The 18,960-nt window shown below is 41.0% G+C and overlaps 1 protein-coding gene across 7 annotated transcripts in view; it reads right to left on the reverse strand.

Moving 5' to 3' along the window:
* Positions 1–1,434: 1,434 nt before the first annotated feature.
* The window catches only part of CSRNP2 (cysteine and serine rich nuclear protein 2), a 63,372-nt gene continuing 45,846 nt past the window's right edge, over positions 1,435–18,960 (reverse strand). For all 7 annotated transcript variants that reach the window (XM_075337125.1, XM_075337121.1, XM_075337120.1 and 4 more), the window contains 4 exons: positions 10,917–11,091; positions 8,718–8,977; positions 3,945–4,241; positions 1,435–3,480 (listed from right to left, as the gene is read on the reverse strand). In XM_075337125.1, the coding sequence (XP_075193240.1) occupies positions 2,647–3,480; positions 3,945–4,241; positions 8,718–8,977; positions 10,917–11,076 (1,551 nt within the window). In that variant the 5' untranslated portion in view covers positions 11,077–11,091 and the 3' untranslated portion in view covers positions 1,435–2,646. The remainder of the gene's footprint in view (positions 3,481–3,944; positions 4,242–8,717; positions 8,978–10,916; positions 11,092–18,960) is intronic.

Here is an 18,960-nt window from a genome sequence, read left to right on the forward strand (position 1 = left end):
CTAACAAGCACAGCCGTAGACCACCAACGTTAGCGTTGTCCAAACCTAGGTGCGTCTTATAATCCAAAAAGTACGGTATAAGACAATAAACTGGGCATATCTTTACTTAAACTTTTATAGTAAAAAGGTTCTAACCACAGAAGTATAAGATGAACACAGAACACTTCAGACATCTTTCTATAGGGTGCTTTACACGCTGAGACGTCGCTAGCAATTGCTAGCGATGTCGTGCACGATAGCACCCCCCCGTCGTTGGTGCGATATGTGGTGATCGCTGCTGTAGCGAACATTATTGCTACGGCAGCGTCACACGCACATACCTTGTCAGCGACGTCACTGTGATCACCGAACAATCCCTCCTTCAAGGGGGATGTGCGTTCGGCGTCATAGTAACGTCACTGCGGCGTCACTAAGCGGCCGCCCAATAGCAGATGCGGGGCGGAGATGAGCAGCCGGAACATGCCGCCCACCTCCTTCCTTCCTCATTGCTGGTGGATGCAGGTAAGCAGATGTTCGTCGTTCCTGCGGTGTCACACATAGCGATGTATGCTGCTGCAGGAACGACGAACAACATCATACCTGCAGCTGCAACGCTATTAAGGAAATGAACAACGTGTCAACGAGCAACGATTTTTCACGTTTTTGCACTCGTTGATCATCGCTCATTGGTGTCACATGCTGCGATGTCGCTAACGGCGCTGGATGTGCGTCACTAACTACGTGACCCCGACGATATATCGTTAGCGATGTCGCAGCGTGTAAAGCACCCTTAAGGCATCTGATACATACTTATATCAGAAGATCGTCCGGCATGAAAATGTTAACGTCATTATCTGTATTAATTTACTTTAAATAGGTGAGATTAATAGTTTGGAACACACATTCTACCCTGGGTGATGATTAGTAGGTATACGGCAGCGTGCATCTGACAAATGATCATAGAATGGTAGAGTTGGAAGGATCCTCAAGGACCTTCAGGTCCAAACCCCTGCAAGTGATGACCTGTGCCATTATGGAAGTACCATAAAAGAGTTGGAATGGGAAAATGTGTGTCGTGGAGATAACAATCACTAGCTGACACAATATATAACCTATATTAAAACAGTTATTACAGAAGGACAATGCCTTTCAAATGTATTGGTGACATTTTTCCATTGGTGACAATGAGAGAACACATGGTCAAGTAGGAGGATTGTGAATCTGAACCGGCTCAATGCTAACACTTCGAGGACAGTTACATATATATTTGTCATATATGTATATTTTTCCCATGTATTGCGATTCCCAAGAGTTTATCTAGGAGCGATAGGTCTAAGAATCATCCAAATTCCCCCATTGTACATTTAAGGAGGTAAAACTATGAATTTTAGAGTACACTAAAAATACCAAACCGTAAGCTTTTTAGGCTAAAAGAAACACACTAAGACCACAATCTGTGCCAGCCTAGCCATCGCTGGCAGCCTTTTATTAGCCAGTTGTAAACCAACCTGTCAGATCAGACGGATCTTAGAACGTCAGTTTTTTGATTCGCCATTAAAGCTAGGCCGATAAGTTGGACGCGTGCAAGAAGCACATTGAAAACATGGCAATGGCTTCTTGCTTTTAAAAGTTTGCCATGATAAAATCAAAAACAGGATGATCAATAATATCTGGAAATAAATATTCTGTATCTCTCCAATTTCATAATTTAACACAATAATTACATGAAAAACCTAATTTAAAAAAAGGACTCTATACATACTGCTTGTTTACACGTAGGCACCAACCCCTGGGGTCACTGCTTGAAATAGATACCATAAATCCATATGGATAAAAGACTAACACGTTGGAGACAAACTGTCCCCTTAAATCGTCCAGGTGGAAAGATTAGCAGCTTTATAGAGTTGAGGAGAGTCCTGTAGGTTAGTTCAGTTTTGTAAAGACTTGCCTTGAAGTTAAAGTGCATCTGCACCGGGACGTGAAAATATATTAAAAAGAAAGAAGGCAGCTCAGCTCTCCAAACTCTGAGATTTCACTCTAACCCTACTCAATAGCACCGTACTACTGGGCCAACTTTGCTCTTCGTTCACACATTAGGTTCCAATATGTATATAGGCTCAAAGGGGCAACCAAGGGCCCCAGGAAAGAAAAAATGCCAGAAGTCAGAAGCAGCTAGTGGACCATATGTTTCTGTCACAGACCAAAATCTGCATGGCCGTTAGTTTGCAAATAAAGTTTTACATTATGGCAACCAGGCCTGATGCACCTAAGATGACTGGGTGAAAAAACACTGTGGAAATATTGCAATAAAACACAGTAAAAGTAAAAGTTACCCCTATTAACCAAATCAGTTCAAAGCCATGTGTATAGAAATCTTCTATTAGCTTGATCAATAGTTTGCTTAAAGGGTACTTATAAAAGTCAATTGCATCACTGAAGAAAAGAAACGGGCAAGGGTTCTTTTTTTGTCTCGTGAGTAGAGTGATTGGAGGTTTTTTTGTATTTTTTTATCTCATAATAAAAATGGACCTTAATAAAGGAGGACAAAGCCTGTATAAATAGGTTTCTTTCACAGGTGCGCATAGGGTAGAAAGACAAGGGAGCAATGGGATAATAAGTGGAGGGGGAAAGTTGGGAGTGGCTTGTGCAAAATGTTTGCCAAAAGTGTCAGGCGGTCAGGGTATTTTCTGCAGAAAAAGGCTGGCCTGACCAGGAGGTTTGGCTTTCAGGATCTTCTCGCAGCTTCCCCCCTTCACTGTAGCAAGTGACTAATGGATCGTTAGTCTGAGATGCCAAGTCAGAAGCATTGCCCCCAGACTCAGAGGGTGAGTCCACCTCTTTAGAGCATGGGGTCAATATAGTGCAAACCTCAGTATTAACCTTTACAGAGCCACTTGGTTCGGTGGCCTCAGAGTGAACAGATACTGTCACTTCTGACCCTGTGTCTAATCCTGTTGAATTGTGATCATATATGGATACCACACTTCCATCAGAGTAATCCGGTGGTGTGGCTGGTCTACCAGAGTCCTCATCGGTATAACAGAGGACAGAAGTGCTAGAAGACAACAAAACAGGATTTATGGAGGAATGGCAGGTGGACGATGGCAGGGAGATAGGAGACTCCAGAAGACATACATCTAGAGACTCCACGCTGGAGTCCAGACTGAGACTAGACGCCTCATCACCCTCATCCAAAAGCCTCTGGCGTTCCTCCGCACTTTGAAGGTGTCTGACAGCAGCTTCGTTCTCTAAGTGATAGTTCTCGGCAATGAATTCATGGAAGTCCTGTGTCTCCTGGTGAGGATGGACAGCAATAGAGGCATGAGGAAGCTCCTCTTCAAGGGGTGGAGGTCGTGGCTGCTGACGCTTATTTTCCAGCTCAAGTTTCATGATAGTGTGTAGATAATGGGTCCGTACACGTATAGGGTTAAATTCTATCCTGCCAGCTATATTACTGCAGCCATCCCGAGAACAACCACATGGAAAGGACATACGATCCACCTATTAGTGTAAGAACACCAGGGAAGAGACAAAGGAGGGAATTGTGTAAGAAAGCCTTCACATCAATGAGGAATGTGCCTTTAATGTACAAGAAACATAATTAATGTGACTATTGACTATACAGTAAACTATTTATATTTTACAAAAAAAAAATTACACACAACCGATAGTATAAAAATGAACTAAAAATATCTTATTTTTTAACATCAAGAAATAGGACACATACATTGTGAAAAATCAGGTGTAATTCTGAATCACTTAGGGCCTTTTGTGTCCCAAAGAAACTAAAATTCAGATTTGATTTCATAATTACAAAATTTGAGAAAAAAAAAAAGTCTGATTGCTATGGAAAAGAGAAACTTTACATGTAGCCATCTTTGAACCATAATATGATGCATTGATGTATTAATCATGTCAAATGGGGGGGAAGGAGAGTCAAGGACAAGCACAATATTATTCCTCACCTGACATTTGATCCCAGCCTGACTGCATGGACAAGCCTCGGGGTCGCAGAAGAGTCGACAGTCGCACCCACATTCCTCTCTAGAGAGTCGGATGGCTCGGAGTTCTTGCTTCTCTTCAGCATCTATGCGATGTACACCAGCTGCTCGGAGCAACGCTCTGCGTCGCTTCGTGGGCAATGGCTGAAGGAAGAAGTAATCGTCTACTTCAACATTGTCTACGTCAATATCTTCATCTGAAACATCTTCCAAGGTGAGGCCTTCAGCTTCTTCAGACTCTACTGTACCATTTTTTGTCAACTAAAAATAAGAAAAATAACAGGGAAAAAAATTGTTAATAAAATGTGTTAAAAAGAACCATTCCTTAGAACATCTGTTAAGCTCTCATACATACTCTCATATCTGATACTAAACCTATGGCAAAAGGGCGTGAGAATGTAGAAGACTATGTCCAAAGTTATAAGAAAGGTGGAAAAAAAAAGGATTCACAAACAGGCTTTCAAGTGCATTGGGCTGTTTCCGCAATGTCTTATTACCTTAACCTTTATTTATACCAAAGTGAGAAAAACCGGGCACCGCTAATCCAGAGGGGATGCTGTTTGTTCGTTCCTAGAAAGCATAGGGTCTAGGTGCACGTCCTAGGGCGTAGACCATATGTATATCCAAGAGGAGACAGAATAGGCGGCACTCAGTGGCGTCCAAATGCAGAATTTATTCAAAAATTCATACCGAGGGGTAGAGGTGGTGGGGGAAGGGGAGGACTAAGTCACAACGCCGCATTGTCTGGCGTTGTGACTTAGTCTTCTCCCTCCCCCACCACCTGTACCCCTAGGTATGAATTTTTGAATAAATTTTGCATTTGGACGCCGCTGAGTGCCGCCTATTCTGTCTCTTCTTGGATTAACCTTTATTTAATCACGTGGTGTCCATTGGACCCCAAATGAGTTTGTTTTAGTCATATTTTTACGGAAATTAAGTAACCGTCCATTTCGGTAGCATCCTAGCCGCTTCAGTGCATCGTGAGACACAGTGTCGTCTATACATGCTATAGCGAGGTGCTTGGGGTGTATTGGTCATTTTTTTTTCAGCTCTTCAATGTATCAGCAATAAATGCTTTGGTTATTCATAACATGAATAATGAGACTAAAATTACCCAAAGAGAATTTCTGAAACTTTTGTCGACAAAACTCGTAAAAGCTCATAAAAGTATAAAGCAAGAATTACCATCTTGTTATGTTTCCTGAAAAGATGACTCAATAATTATAATGAGTAGTGATGAGTGAGCACTACCATGCTCAGGTACTCATAATGAGCAGTATGATGCTTGGATTAATATTCTATAATTCTATGCATGAGTTTGACTCGTTTACCGAGTATAATGGAAGTCAATAGGGAACTCAAGCATTTTTCTAGAATTTTCACAATTACCCCATTGACTTTTATTACACTCGGTAAACTAGTCGAGCCCATCCGAACATCAAACAGTTCATTACGAGTACGAGCACCCGAGCAATGGTAGTGCTTACTCATCACTAACACCGATCTTTCTTGTTCTGGAAGTAGCCCAAGTCCTGTCAAAGGTCGATGTAATTTGTGAGTGAGATCAAGTAACTGAAAAACTAAAACCAAATTTGATAACTAAAAGAAATTTATGTGCAATGAGCACAAAAAGATTTGCGCAACTTGCTGCCAAACAATTACTTGATTGTTCATAATACATAAGTAGATATTTAAATTTTGTGGATTACTAAAATTTATATTATCATTTAGCTAAGATGATGTACCTTAAGTTCCTATATAAAAGTAAAAATTCTTCCTTAATATGTTTTTTATTTTTGAATATGAAAACTGGGGTCCCCTGTTCCCCACGGGACTACCGAAGTAGTGTAAGTATTTTGGCGTGAGTAACTTAAGGTTAAATGCAGATAGGTGTGCACATGCATGGCCTGGCTATCCTGCTATTCTCATTTTCCTTTTATTATGGCTGTTGCTGGTTACCTAGAAAAGGGCCTGCAACATCAGACATTTATAGCATCCAGAGGATTTGCCAGAGATGCTGTTGGTCAGAATATCCTTTTAACCTAGTTATATGGTTGCTACCCGTTGATATACAAACAGGGTCATGCTCTAAAGTGTTGGCACCCTTGAAATTGTTCCAGAAAATGAAGCATTTCTCCCACAAAATTATTGCAATTACACGTTTTGTTCTGCACATATATTTCCTTTGTTTGTATTGGAACAAAAAAAAATGAGAAAAAAGGAAAATTGGACATAATTTCACAACAAAAAACTTAAAAATGGGCCGGACAAAATTGTTGGTAAATAACTTTGTTTCAAGCATGTGATGCTTGTTCAAATTCACCTGTGGCAAGTAATAGATGTGCATAATATGAAAATCCCACCTGAAACCAAATTAAAAGGGGAGAAGTTGACTTAATTTTTGCATTGTGTGTCTGTTTCTGCTACATTAAGCATGATGAACATAGAGAGGAGAAGAGAACTGTGAGGCATGGAGAACCAAAATTGTTGAAAAATATCAACAATTTCAAGGTTACAAGTCAATCTCCAGAGATCTTGATGTTCCTTTGTCCTTCGTGTGGGACATAATCAAATCAAGAAGTTTAAGACCCACAGCCAATCTCCTTCGATATGGACAGCAGAGAAAAACTGATGAAAGTTTTTAACACAGGATAGTCTGGATGGTGGATAAGTAGACCCGTTATGGCAGGAGACCCAGGAAGACCCCACTGCTGACACAGAAATGATAAAAAGTTAGACTGCAGTTTGCCAAAATGTACGGAAGTCAAAATCCTTCTGGGAAAGTGTCTTGTGGACAAATGATACCAAGGTGGAGCTTTTTGGTAAAGCACATAATTCTACGGAATGAGACCTACAAAGAAAAGAACACAGTACCTACAGTCAAATATGGTGAAGGTTTAAAGATATTTTCAAGTTGTTTAGTTGACTCTAGCATTGGGTGCCTTGACTGTATGCAAGGCATCATGAAATTTGAAGATTATCAAAGGATTTTGGATCGCAATGTAATGCCCAGTGTCAGAAGGCTGGGTTTGATTCCTAGGTCATGGATCTTCCAGAAGGACAATGACCCCAAACATATTTCAAAAAACACCCAGAAATGGATGGAAACAAGCGTTGTAGAGTTCTGAAGTAGCAGCAATGAGTCTGGATCTAGATCCAATTGATCAACTGTGGAGAGATCTTAAAATTGGTATTGGGAGAAGTCACCTTCCAATATGGGAGACCTGAAGCAGTTTACAAAAGAAGAGTGGTCTAAAATTTCAGTTGTGAGGTGTAAGAAGTTTATTCATGGTCATGGAAAGCGATTAATTGCAGTTATTTATTCTATAGGATGTGCAACCAAATATTAAGTAGAATGTGTCAACAATTATGTTCATCCCATTTTTGGAGGTTTTGTTTTGTGAAATTATGTTTAATTTTCCCCCCAGTTTTTTTCTCTGTTGTTCCATTACATTCAAAGGATATTAATATATGTGTAACAAAACCTGTGTAATTGCAATAATTTTCTGGGAGGAAAACTTCATTTTCTGGAACTATTTCAAGGGTGCCAACATTACTGAGCATGACTTTATATATAGGCTGAGGAGTCTATTGAAAACCTACAGCTTGCCAGATGTAGGTGAAGATATCAGCCACACATCAATTTAGAATTTATTTTTTGTTATATCACCTATAAAGGCATCAATCATCTAATCCAATCACTGGTACAAAAGAGTGTAGAACCTTCTTCTAGCAAACGCTCATGGAGTTCTTCCCGACAGGAGCGCACACTTATTTCTACTGTACCTTTACCTTAATTTTTAGTGCAACAATGGCACTGTAATGGAGCACTCCGTGTCTGTGTTTTGTTTTTTCATAAGTAACTTAGGTATACAATAAAGGACTCAACATTTAGACCCCATGTGCTTGAAGACATTGATTAGTAAAGTGACATCTGTTTGAAGCTTCACACAAAACCATTCCCATTCAAAGTAAATATTCTAAAAAAAAAAAAAAAGAAGAGGTGGTGAATTTACAACCTTGTTATAAAATAAAGAATGGTCTCAATTGGCCTAAGATATTTAAAATGTGCAGATTACAGGGCAAAGAGGCCTGAAACAGACCAAGTCTCCATAGGGACATTTCATCATGTAGACCTTTGGGAATGAAGAGAACCTAGAGGTAGTGGAAATGTATGATCCAAGTATGTATGATACTCCAACTATAGTCAATCTGACAGAAGACCATGAGCTTAACCAGGTTTAGAGCTACCAATTCTGCAATTAACATTTTGTAGACTATTTAAAAAGACTGTACTTACAGGAAGTGGAGGATTATAGTAAGTGCAGACCAGATACACGTCACAATGGCACATGCCAGGCTCAGAAGAAGAATAGGTATCTACTGACTGGATTGGGTGAATGGGGTTACTCTCATTCACAGCCTTTTTCGTGTTTTGCTTAGATCTAGGCTTTGAGGAGTACTATGATGTAAAGTTTCAGAATAAGTCAAACTATTGTCCAATGTACTGCATATTACAATTTCCCATATGCATCGACTGCAAAGGAATACACAAAGATGATGTGTTCTATCTAGACATGTGTGTTATGGTCAGATGAGTCTACTTCATATTTTTTACTTAGAGCAATCTGTACATGTGCCATCTATGACCATATCAGGTCCATGATGCTGACCATCAATTTACTAAAGAACCCTGACCTCACCCGGTCACTATCATACAAAGCACCCGTGACTCGCCTTCATCTTCCTTGTGTGAAGTTTCTCCTCCTTTAGGTGCTCACGCAGGATTTCCCGATGTGTCACCTCCTGTTCTTGGGCAAATTCACAGAGGGTATACTTTCGCACTGAATTGTGATGCTGGGCCATTCCCAAGGAGCTCCCACCCTGGCTTGGCACACTGGTGAATCCTTGACGACGTGAGAAGTAATAGACAGTGACCTGGTCAAAACGGACATTCTTTTGTCTCAGAAGTTTCTGTCGCTTCAGGATGGATGTTGCTAAAATTAAAAATAAAAAAGTTAAAATACATTTAAATACATTTTATATAATATAAAAATCAACTAATGTCCACTGTGTCCTATCACTTCTAGATAAAATAAATTTAAGAATCAGTCAGAACTTTATTGGTTGTTCCATATGAATTAATGTCTCAGAAAATGATGTGCATGGTTAACTACGAGAAAGGCATTTACATGACCGACAAACATGACACAGCACTGGGGAAAATGCAGGTAGGGGCATATTTATGGCAATGGTTTTAATATACCATAAGGGCATAAGGGTCCAGTTTTGTACACAAAATGCAAGATGAACGTGTTTCATTAATGGACTAATATACTCATCAGACAATATACCAATCTCGAATTTAAAGAGGGTTTCCCACAAAGTTCTTATTAATCAACAGATCTTGGGATAATATAGGTAGCTCCACAATTGGATGTATTTAAAAAAACTGTTCCTGGACTGAGATAATCTTATAGATGTGTCCCTGCAATGTACTGTGTAATGGCTGTGTCTGACTGTACCACATCTCCTGGGCAGGGGGAGTAAAAAAGTATAGATTTTACTGCACAGGATCGAAAATAATTCATTAGTTGAGGTAAAAAAATTATCAAAAAAAGAGGCAGTTTAATGTTTTACCTCACATAAAGAATCCTGTGGTGTAATGTCGTATACTCTTTTTTTGCCTCCTCTTCGGTTCGGGAGGTGGTAAGATCAGACGATATCCCTGTTCGGGCAGACACGGCCATTACACAGTACATAGCAGGGACACATATATAAGATTATCTCAGCACAGGAACATTATTTTAAAGGAAACCTGTCACCAGATTTGGAGACTATAAGCTGCGGCCACCACCAGTGGGCTCTTATATACAACATTCTAACATGCTGTATATAAGAGCCCAGGCCACTTTGAAGACTGTAGAAATTACTTTATAATACAAACCTAAGGAGTAGTGCGGTGCAGACAGGTCGGATGGCCATCTTTGCCCTCTTTCTTCTGAAGCCTGGTTGCATGATGCATCCTACGTCATACACACTTGCCGGCATTGAGATCCTGCGCAGGCGTACTTTGATCTGCCCTGAGTAGGGTAGATCAAAGTATTGTAGTGCGGCTGCGCAGGACCTCAATGCCGGCTAGTGTGCAAGACATAGGATGCATCATGCACCCAGGCTTCAGAAGGAGGACAAAGATGGCAGAAAAAGGAGGCGCCAGACCCAGTGAAGAAGACGCCTACCCAACCAGCCTGCACCGAACCGCCCGCCAGGTGAGTATTATAAAGTGATTTTTACGTTCTACGCAGCGGCCTACGCTCTTATATACAGCATGTTAGAATGCAGTATATAAGAGCCCACTGGTGGTGGCCGCAGCTTATAGTCGCCAAATGCCATTTACTCAAATTTCATTTATGTCTACACCAGTGTGATGCTGTGATGCCAGAAGCAGCTTGTTAAGAGATAATGGGGGCACTCTACTATGAGGCATTTTGCCCATTACTTTTCTTTTAAATTGATAGAATCCTAAGGGCTCCTTATAAGTCACAATGTATACCAAGAACCATAATGACCTGCAGAATCATCAGAAGTCTAAGTAGCCCAGTACTGTCCCAGTATTGCTGCTCTAGCAATTGGACGCTGATAGCATACTTTTATAATATAATTCCTGGGACAACCCCTTTAAGATAACCATATATTGCCCAGCTACTGTTTATGGGATGCTAAGAACAATGATTTTTAAGCTTAAAAATCATTGCACCTGACGAACAAAAGTTTTGCTCACTCATTGGTGATTGCCAGCTTATTATATAAAATCTGGAACAAATTTTCATAGGAACAATAGTTTCCAAATAATCATCCGGTCTAAATAGACCACAAATCTATGAGAATAAAACAATCTAGTTACACCACCCGATAGCATTCCTGAAAATAACATACGGGTGAGTTCAGTGGTGGTCGGAGCATTAATGCTGTCGCAGCTTTCGGCACTGTCGCTGTTTGAGATCTCATCATCAGAATCTTTTGATGTAGAAATTGGCGAGCCAGCATCTACTTCTTCAAATTTTCTTTTCAGGCTTCTGCTCGTCACAGCATCCATTTGCTTCAAGGTTGCCTGACAGAAAGAAAAGACAAACATGTGTAATGCTGGTTAGATATAAGGCTACTCACACGCTTTATTTTTCGGACTTATTTTTAAGCCAACTAATTGGTAAGTGACTAGGCAGCGTTGCTAGGAACCTTTACAAATTAGTGCATTGTCAACATCAAAGCCAGGCTTCTCAGCAGCTTAAAGCGAAGAATTCTTATCAAGCTCGCCGGCAAATTGCAATTAACAGCTGGCGCACATAATGTCAGGGAACTGAAGGCACATTACATATTTCCTGTCATGTATAGAAACCGTCTCCATAAGACCAAGAAAGTCATGTGGTGGGACAGACAAATCCACCAACGGATCCATCCTCAGACCTCTATTAGCATTAATTAGAAATCATAAAATATCTGTGGTCAGGTTAGATCTATAGTCTATTATTCTATAGTCTTAAAGGGGTTGTCCACGACAATTTATTTTTTTTTTACTATGGGCTTAATTACTAGCAGAGAGGTAGCTGCTATCTACCTGCCTGGCACCGGTTCAGAGCGACCACGAACCGCTCCTACTGGTGATTCTGCTGCTTCACGTCAGCACACCTCTTCTTCTTCTGGGCGTGACTGCTGACATCATGTTGTTTGAAAGCCAGTTCCCCGCAGCATAGCAGTATGACGTCAGCAGTAACGCCCCATCAATAGAACAGATCAGAAGAGAAGCTGCTGTTGCTCTGTCGACGTGATGTCAGTGGAAGCTACAGAATCACTGGCAGGAGCGGTCAGAGACTACTCATTGTCGGCAGAGATATGCGCCGGGCAGAGCAGGCAGGTAGTTATCAACTACCTGACTGTTAGTTCTCAGGCCCATAATAAATTGAAGCCCCAGATAAACCTTTTAAGGTTCTCAAAAACATTAGAAAGCTGTTAAATGAATCATCGTTCATCTGATATTGATGTTGAGAGCTATTCCTCTCAACTTCTCGTCTGGAAGGTGCTATGTTCTCTAGGAGTGATTTGCTCCCAACTTATCTCCACCGTGAAAAAAAAAGGATCAGCAGTGGAGTTTCAACCGGCAGGATCCTTCTCTCATCACACATATGTTTGAGGAGAGTCGGGAATCCCCATACACCAACTTTTGGCCAATCTCACCAATATTGGCGGGTTTGGGCCACTTTGTTAGCATGTGTATGCAGACCATTAAGGTGCATCTACACCTGCTGACTGCAGGCATTAAATGATCGCTAAATGGCTATACAAAAAGATGATCAGAGGTCGTGTAATGGCCGCTACAGACAGGCCAACCAACAACTCAATGAGCACAGTAAAATGGTTAATACAATCGATCTGTGCACACAGAATATCTTTATTTACCCGTAGAACATCCGGTTTACACAATCATGGGCTGATATAAAAGAGATGAAACGGCAGGACAGGCCATTCAAAGACTGTGTATTATCTAGAACGCAAGTCAGTTATCCGCTGATTATTGTAATGGAGGCATTACTAACCAGCAACTGTTTACACGGGTAGACTTCTGCCCATAACAAGCACCAATTGAAGATATAATTACGGCCGTACTTCTGTGTTTTTTGAAGATTCTTCTACACAGGTCAGTACAAACTGTAAGGGGCAGAATCATTGCTAATACAATTGTTTGCCCCGGCAGAGTTTGCATATTGTCTGCAGCACTTACCCTGTTTATATGTAGGTGTGCTGCAGAGAACAATCGTGATCGTCAGTCAACCAAGTGCGGCCATGTTTGTTTACACAGAGCAATGAATGGGCCTTATGCTCAACAATCTCTTAATGGGCACAAACAATAAATTGCTTAGTATTTCTTACCAAGTTATTGAATTAACATTTTAAAAGCATCTAGACTAATTACATATTTAAACATATAAACACTGCATAATACCACATACGAGTATGATGGTAATGGCCTGGGAACCAAATTGTGGCACATATCCAATATGCATTAATTAACTAATCCTGAATACGTATAATTACTGGTCAATGAAAATCAAAGTGAGTGTTCAAAGGTCTCCAAATGAAGCCACTGTCCTGTTTTACCAATGATGCAGCTTTAGTTATTATTGTAGCCTTTAGAAAATTTCCTACATAGTACTATTTTGCAACATATTTCAGATGTCAACTTGAAGGGATCCGTCGGAAGGATTTCACCCCACAATTAACACACTCAAAGACAAGTCCAGAAATACCTTTACTTTGTCAGGCTATTCTTCCATTACTGACAAGTCAGAATTTCAATTGATATGTAAATGAGGCTGTAGATCTGAAGCCTCTGTCACTCCAGCTCTATTCCCGCCAAGTACCACTTCCTCCTGCTTGTCTTTTGACTAATGTCACACAGCATAGAGACTGTCAGTCAAGCAGGAGGAGGTGGTGCTGAGCGGAAATAGAGCTGGAGTGACAGAGGCTTCAGATCTACACGGCTCAATTGCATAACAATTCAAATACTGATTTGGTCTTTGGAAGAGCTACATGCTAGATTCATATAAAAAGTTTGGATGTGAAATCCTGGTGATGGAGTCACTTTAAGGCCGGGGCCACACGAGGGACTACTGCGATCCTCGCATGATACTCAGCTCATGCTGGCAGCACAGCGGGAGTTGAGTGTTATGCGAGTGTCACTGCGACTGAGGTCCGATGGTGCAATCGAACTACAGCTGCGGGGGGCAGGCTGGCACTGAGGAGGGGAGGGCCGGCGCTGAGGAGGGGCGGGCTGGCTCTGAGGAGGGGCGGGCCGGCGCTGACGAGGGGCGGGCCGGCGCTGACGAGGGGCGGGCTGGCGCAGAGTGAGGGACGGGCCGGCGCTGAGGAGGGGAGGGAGGGATTTATCTCCCTCTCTCCTCCGTTGCCAGCTATTGTGTATTGTGTAATGCGAGTGCAGTGCGATTTTTCTCACGCCCAATAGACTTGAATGGGTGCGAGAGAAACAAGGATTGCATTGCACCCGCAGCATGCTGCGACTATTTTCTCGGTCTGATTAGGGTTGAGAAAATAATTGCTCATGGGTGGGTGCTGAACACAGGCTAATAATGGTCAGAGTGGAATGCGATGTTTTATCGCATTCTACTCGCTCCGATTTTCATGCCATGTGGCTTAGGCCTAATGTTAACAGTCAATTAGCTTGAATACAGGCTGACACACCATATCATAATCTGACCAGTTAAACCTTGAATTCAGCTCCTTCAATAGGGCTAAATACGGCCAATCCTCCTACCTTTACAGAGGAATTGATGCTTTAATAAGCTGTGGCTTCCCTATGCTCAGATTTCTGCATTTGTTAACAATAGCACTGCAGGAAGGGTCATAATGACACTTTAACTTTATTTATTTCTTCAAAAAAATGTGTTTCTTTTTTTTTTTTTATTAAGTGGTTTTGTCCTAGTAGTGGCAACAGGAGATTGGCCCACGACTGTCGCTCGCGCTCTATTTTCCCAATTAATGGGGAATAATTGAGGAAGTAGATGGTCTCAGTGTCCCTTCCTATCTGGACCCCCAAATATTTGACACTCGTCTGTGCTACAGGAATACCACAAAGCCTGTCCATCCCCCCCTACCTCCCCTTGTTCGCCCCTCCCCTACCAAAGAACAATATCTCGCACTTATTTATATTTGGGTTTTGGGTTTTTTTGGGTTTTTTTTTACTATTTTCCGGCATCTCTGTTCAGATCCTAAAGGATACATCCTCAAGTTCGGGAAATTACTGCAGATTTCCATCCTAACGGTCTCAAAAAAAATCCACAGCGAGATACAATCACAGCAAAGTGGATGAGATCTGAAGAATCCTCACCCACACAGTGCGTGAAAAAATATGTCCCTGCAATTCGAATTTTTGGCACAGATCGGCAGCACAGTTTTGTTAATATCTTTCATGAGGAAGTGAAACAATTCTAATGGTTGCAAATTTTGCTGCAGAACGCCTGATAACCCACAAGACTGGACAAACATAACTCTAAACTATTTTTTATAATTTAACTTACACAGTATAATCACGTTCTGCCTCTTTAGTGGCGATACTAGCCTACTCCCTAGCCAGTTTATGTCTTCTAGCCTCCAGCAATGGTGTGTAATGTGACTACTACATCCAAATATAGGCCGCAATGACACGTGTAATAACAAGTCATCAATGTAGGCAGAGGATACAGGTAGATTGAATTAAGCCAGCTCACCCAATATATTGTAGTCATTGTGGAAGGAGCAACGGAATCACTCTAAAGCGAAGGAAATGCAAAGAGAAGTCTAGAAATCCAGCTCCAAAAATCAGCTAAAATCAATTATATGTATTGGCAAAATTCTAAAATGCAGAAAAACAGATCCATGTCTAAACCTGCAGCACTGGCCCATAGCTACATGTTTCCGACAAAAAGACGTCCGATGTTCAATCTAGTCAGCTTGGGCAAAGGACGTCTTTTCATCCGAAACGCGTAGCCATGGGCCAGTGCCGCACACAAGCCGCAGCTTCTTGGTTTTAGTCTATTTTTGTGCATTTTAGAATTTTGCCAATAAATGTAATTGATTTTAGCTTTGTTTTGGAGCTGGATTTTTTTCCTAGACGTCTATGTAAAGTGTACAGGTACCAACCAGGGGGAAGAACGAAATGTCATCAAAATGCCAGGGAAGGTGAGAATGGTGTGTGTGTGTGTGTGTGTGTGTGTGTGTGTGTGTGTGTACCATTTTGTACAAATTTGATATTTGGATTTCCTTGCATCTTCCTATCAATTTTTTGCAGTAAATATGGTATGCATTATCAAAGCTATTATTCTTTTGGTCAAATAAAAAAGCCTGATGGACGCAATTCATGTCAATGTGATGCTCTGGAGAACTGATCAGTCACAGAAGGGAGAACCATATAATGGTACGTGTATATATGGAGACTGGTGTATGGTGCATGCTATGGCTACCAGCCCCCAATACACCGCCTGTTGGAGCAATCTCTCTGCTCGGCTCATTGCAGATCTCTGCCTGTGTTCTAGGAAAGCAGCTGCAACACTGGGAATTGAAGAACTCACATCCCATCTAGTCATTCGGCTTGGTTGTCAGGGCAACAGCCTTCCGTTTGTAAAGTCAGAATCGAGCGAGCAGGATGGATGTGCGGAGCTCGGCCTGCCCTGACAATAACAGCCCTGCTTGTATCGTGTGATTCACTGATACCGCCAATACATATTACTTAGGATCACACACAAACCATGCTCTCCGCTGAGAACCACGGTGGGGTCTGTCACAATCCCCAATGGCGTCAGTCACTTAAGTGAAGCCGGCAGTCACTGGACAATGTCTAGCCTCCATCTACGCAGTGATCATCTTTTTTAGACAGGCACAAAAACCTGATCTGCCACATTTTTGTACATGTTTTAAAAAGATGGATGTTGTCAAGATGGAGGCTAGACAGTGTCCAATGTGACCGCGTCGGCTTCATTGAAGTGAATGGCTCCATCAGAATCCTGTTTTACGTGGAGTCTGACAGAAACTCAGATGTACCGTAGTTCTCAGAGGAAAGTACTGTATTAATGTGAATCTAGCCTTATACTCCTCAAATATAACAAAAAATATGTTTTGAGCCAAACTATAATCTACTACATTACTGCTTGACATATTTAATGCACTAATCCTATGGTCCTTTTGTATATAGGGCTGTTAAAAGGCAACCTGTCTGCAGGTTTTTGCTACCTTATCTGAGAGCAGCATGATGTAGGCAGGGAGATTCTGAATCCACTGGTGTATCACTTAGATTACTGGCTGCAGCTGTTCTGACACAATCTGCATTCTTAGGTTTAGTTTTGTAGATGAACCCGGAGGGCTGCCCCCGCGTACACCAGGCTCTCTATAGAAATTGTATATTCATATTGAGATGTCAAAAGGTGTTGGCCCCTTGACCAGAATTGATGGTGGTCTCATTATTGAGCAACTGTTTATGTGAGTATCCTACAAGACGAGTTACTTCGTATATGCAAGTACTGTGGCTAAGAAGAGGAGGACAGTGTTTCAGCAGTACAACGACCAGAAGCATAAGTCAAAATTGGCGAAGAAATGGTTCAATGATAATGAAGTAGAGGTGCTGGATTGGCCTCAACAGTTGGCAGACCTCAATGCAATCGAACACTTGTGGTTAGAGTTGAAAAAAAGCTGTATATATACCCAAGTGAGTTAACCAATATGCACCACCATTGAGAGTGTGTAGAAGAGACCTGGGATCAGATTTCGGTGGAGACATGCATGAATCTGATAGAGAGCATGTCCAGAAGGATTTGAACAGTGTTGAAAGCCAAAGGCGGATTTATAACAAAATAATAAAAATTAAAATTTGAATTTTTAGATGCAAAACAGTAACAATGCAGTGGCATGACAAGAATATGCATAACTAATCATATACTAACTAGTTGCAAGTCAATTTTAGGTATGAGATAGCCAAGTGTCTATAAAATGAAGGTAGTCTCATGTTCGATGATGTAGTGGATGGTGAGATATGGAGCCTGAAAGTGAAAAGTTCAAAACATTGTTACCCCTTTTGCGTATTTGTGAAGGGGTAATCTCCAGGTAAATAGCTTTTAAATCCTGTTTTAGCTGGCTTATTGGGAACAGTGGTCGCAGGGAGAAACTGATACTTTATTTTCCCTGCTGCCACTGGCTTACAGTCATAGAAGGGGAAGGAGTAAAGTAGGGAACAATTTCAGGTACTCATCACTAACTTTTAAGTGAGCGTGTCTATCAATATGCCAGGGAGTGAATACAACATGTGTAGATCAGGCTGGTCAAACAAAGAATCGTGGCAGGATTACAGCAGCGCTCAGTATGTAGTGGGCAATGACAGCCTGAAATTGCTTCCTGATCTACACCTATGACTGGAAGACAGTGGTGGCAGAGAAAATTAATGCCATTTTCTCCCTGCCATCACTGTTTTCCGGTAAGCCAGCTAATCAGGGTTTAAAGGCTATTGACCTGCAGCTTAACCCAACATCTGCAGGTAAATAGCGTTTCTCAAGACGACAGGTTCATTTTAAGGGCAACTTCCAGAAATATAAGCTCAGTGTGCTCAGTCCTTAGGAAATATGCCTCCTGCTGTGCGAAGAGGACTGCGAAAACCACAATTCTTATACCCTTCAGGACTGGTAATCTATTGTGATTGCCCTAAATAAGTCAAGACATTTATCTTTTGTTCCTTGTAAAAACTTTAAATGGATGGCTTATGTAAGAACAACGGGCCTATTTTGTTATGTATTAAATTTTATTTTTTCTCATCCAGTTGTAAAACATGAAGGAGGTGAACAGTCACTTAGCAATGGATCAAAAAAAAAAAAAAAAAAAAATCGATGAACGCAGATCCCTTCAGTTTCTCCCCACAGACATATATGACAGATTCTGATCTTTACAGAACAGTCCTATGGAGCTAATAATAATAATATTAATAATAATAATAACAACGGTGTGTATGAATAATTTCATCAAACTATGGGTCAGCATGCATTAAAAATGTACAGAAAAAACTACTGTAAGATTAAAATGTATGTTTAACATTAGGTTACTGTAATTCCATGGAAAAAAAATCCACCAAAAGCAGAATATAGTGTTTGGTTAGAGCGCAGCATGGAGACGCTGGTGTCACATTTGTTTATTCCACACAAACGTTTTGTACTATTTACTTAAACATTTGCATTTGGTTTTCGTTTGTACTTTATGTCCTGATTCTCCGGTCAGCTGGTAGTTACAACGTTTTACTAGGCTATAAACATAGGGAACATCTAACTATCTAATTTGGCGTGCATGCAATGTCTGACGTTGCCAAACTATTTGCAAAATTGCATAATCTGAATAATAATGCTAGCGTTCCCTACGAATGCTGGTCAGGTTTTAAGTTTAAAGAAAAATTCAATAA

The sequence above is a fragment of the Anomaloglossus baeobatrachus genome, chromosome 2, assembly GCF_048569485.1.
Source record: "Anomaloglossus baeobatrachus isolate aAnoBae1 chromosome 2, aAnoBae1.hap1, whole genome shotgun sequence".
Lineage (NCBI taxonomy): Eukaryota > Metazoa > Chordata > Amphibia > Anura > Aromobatidae > Anomaloglossus > Anomaloglossus baeobatrachus.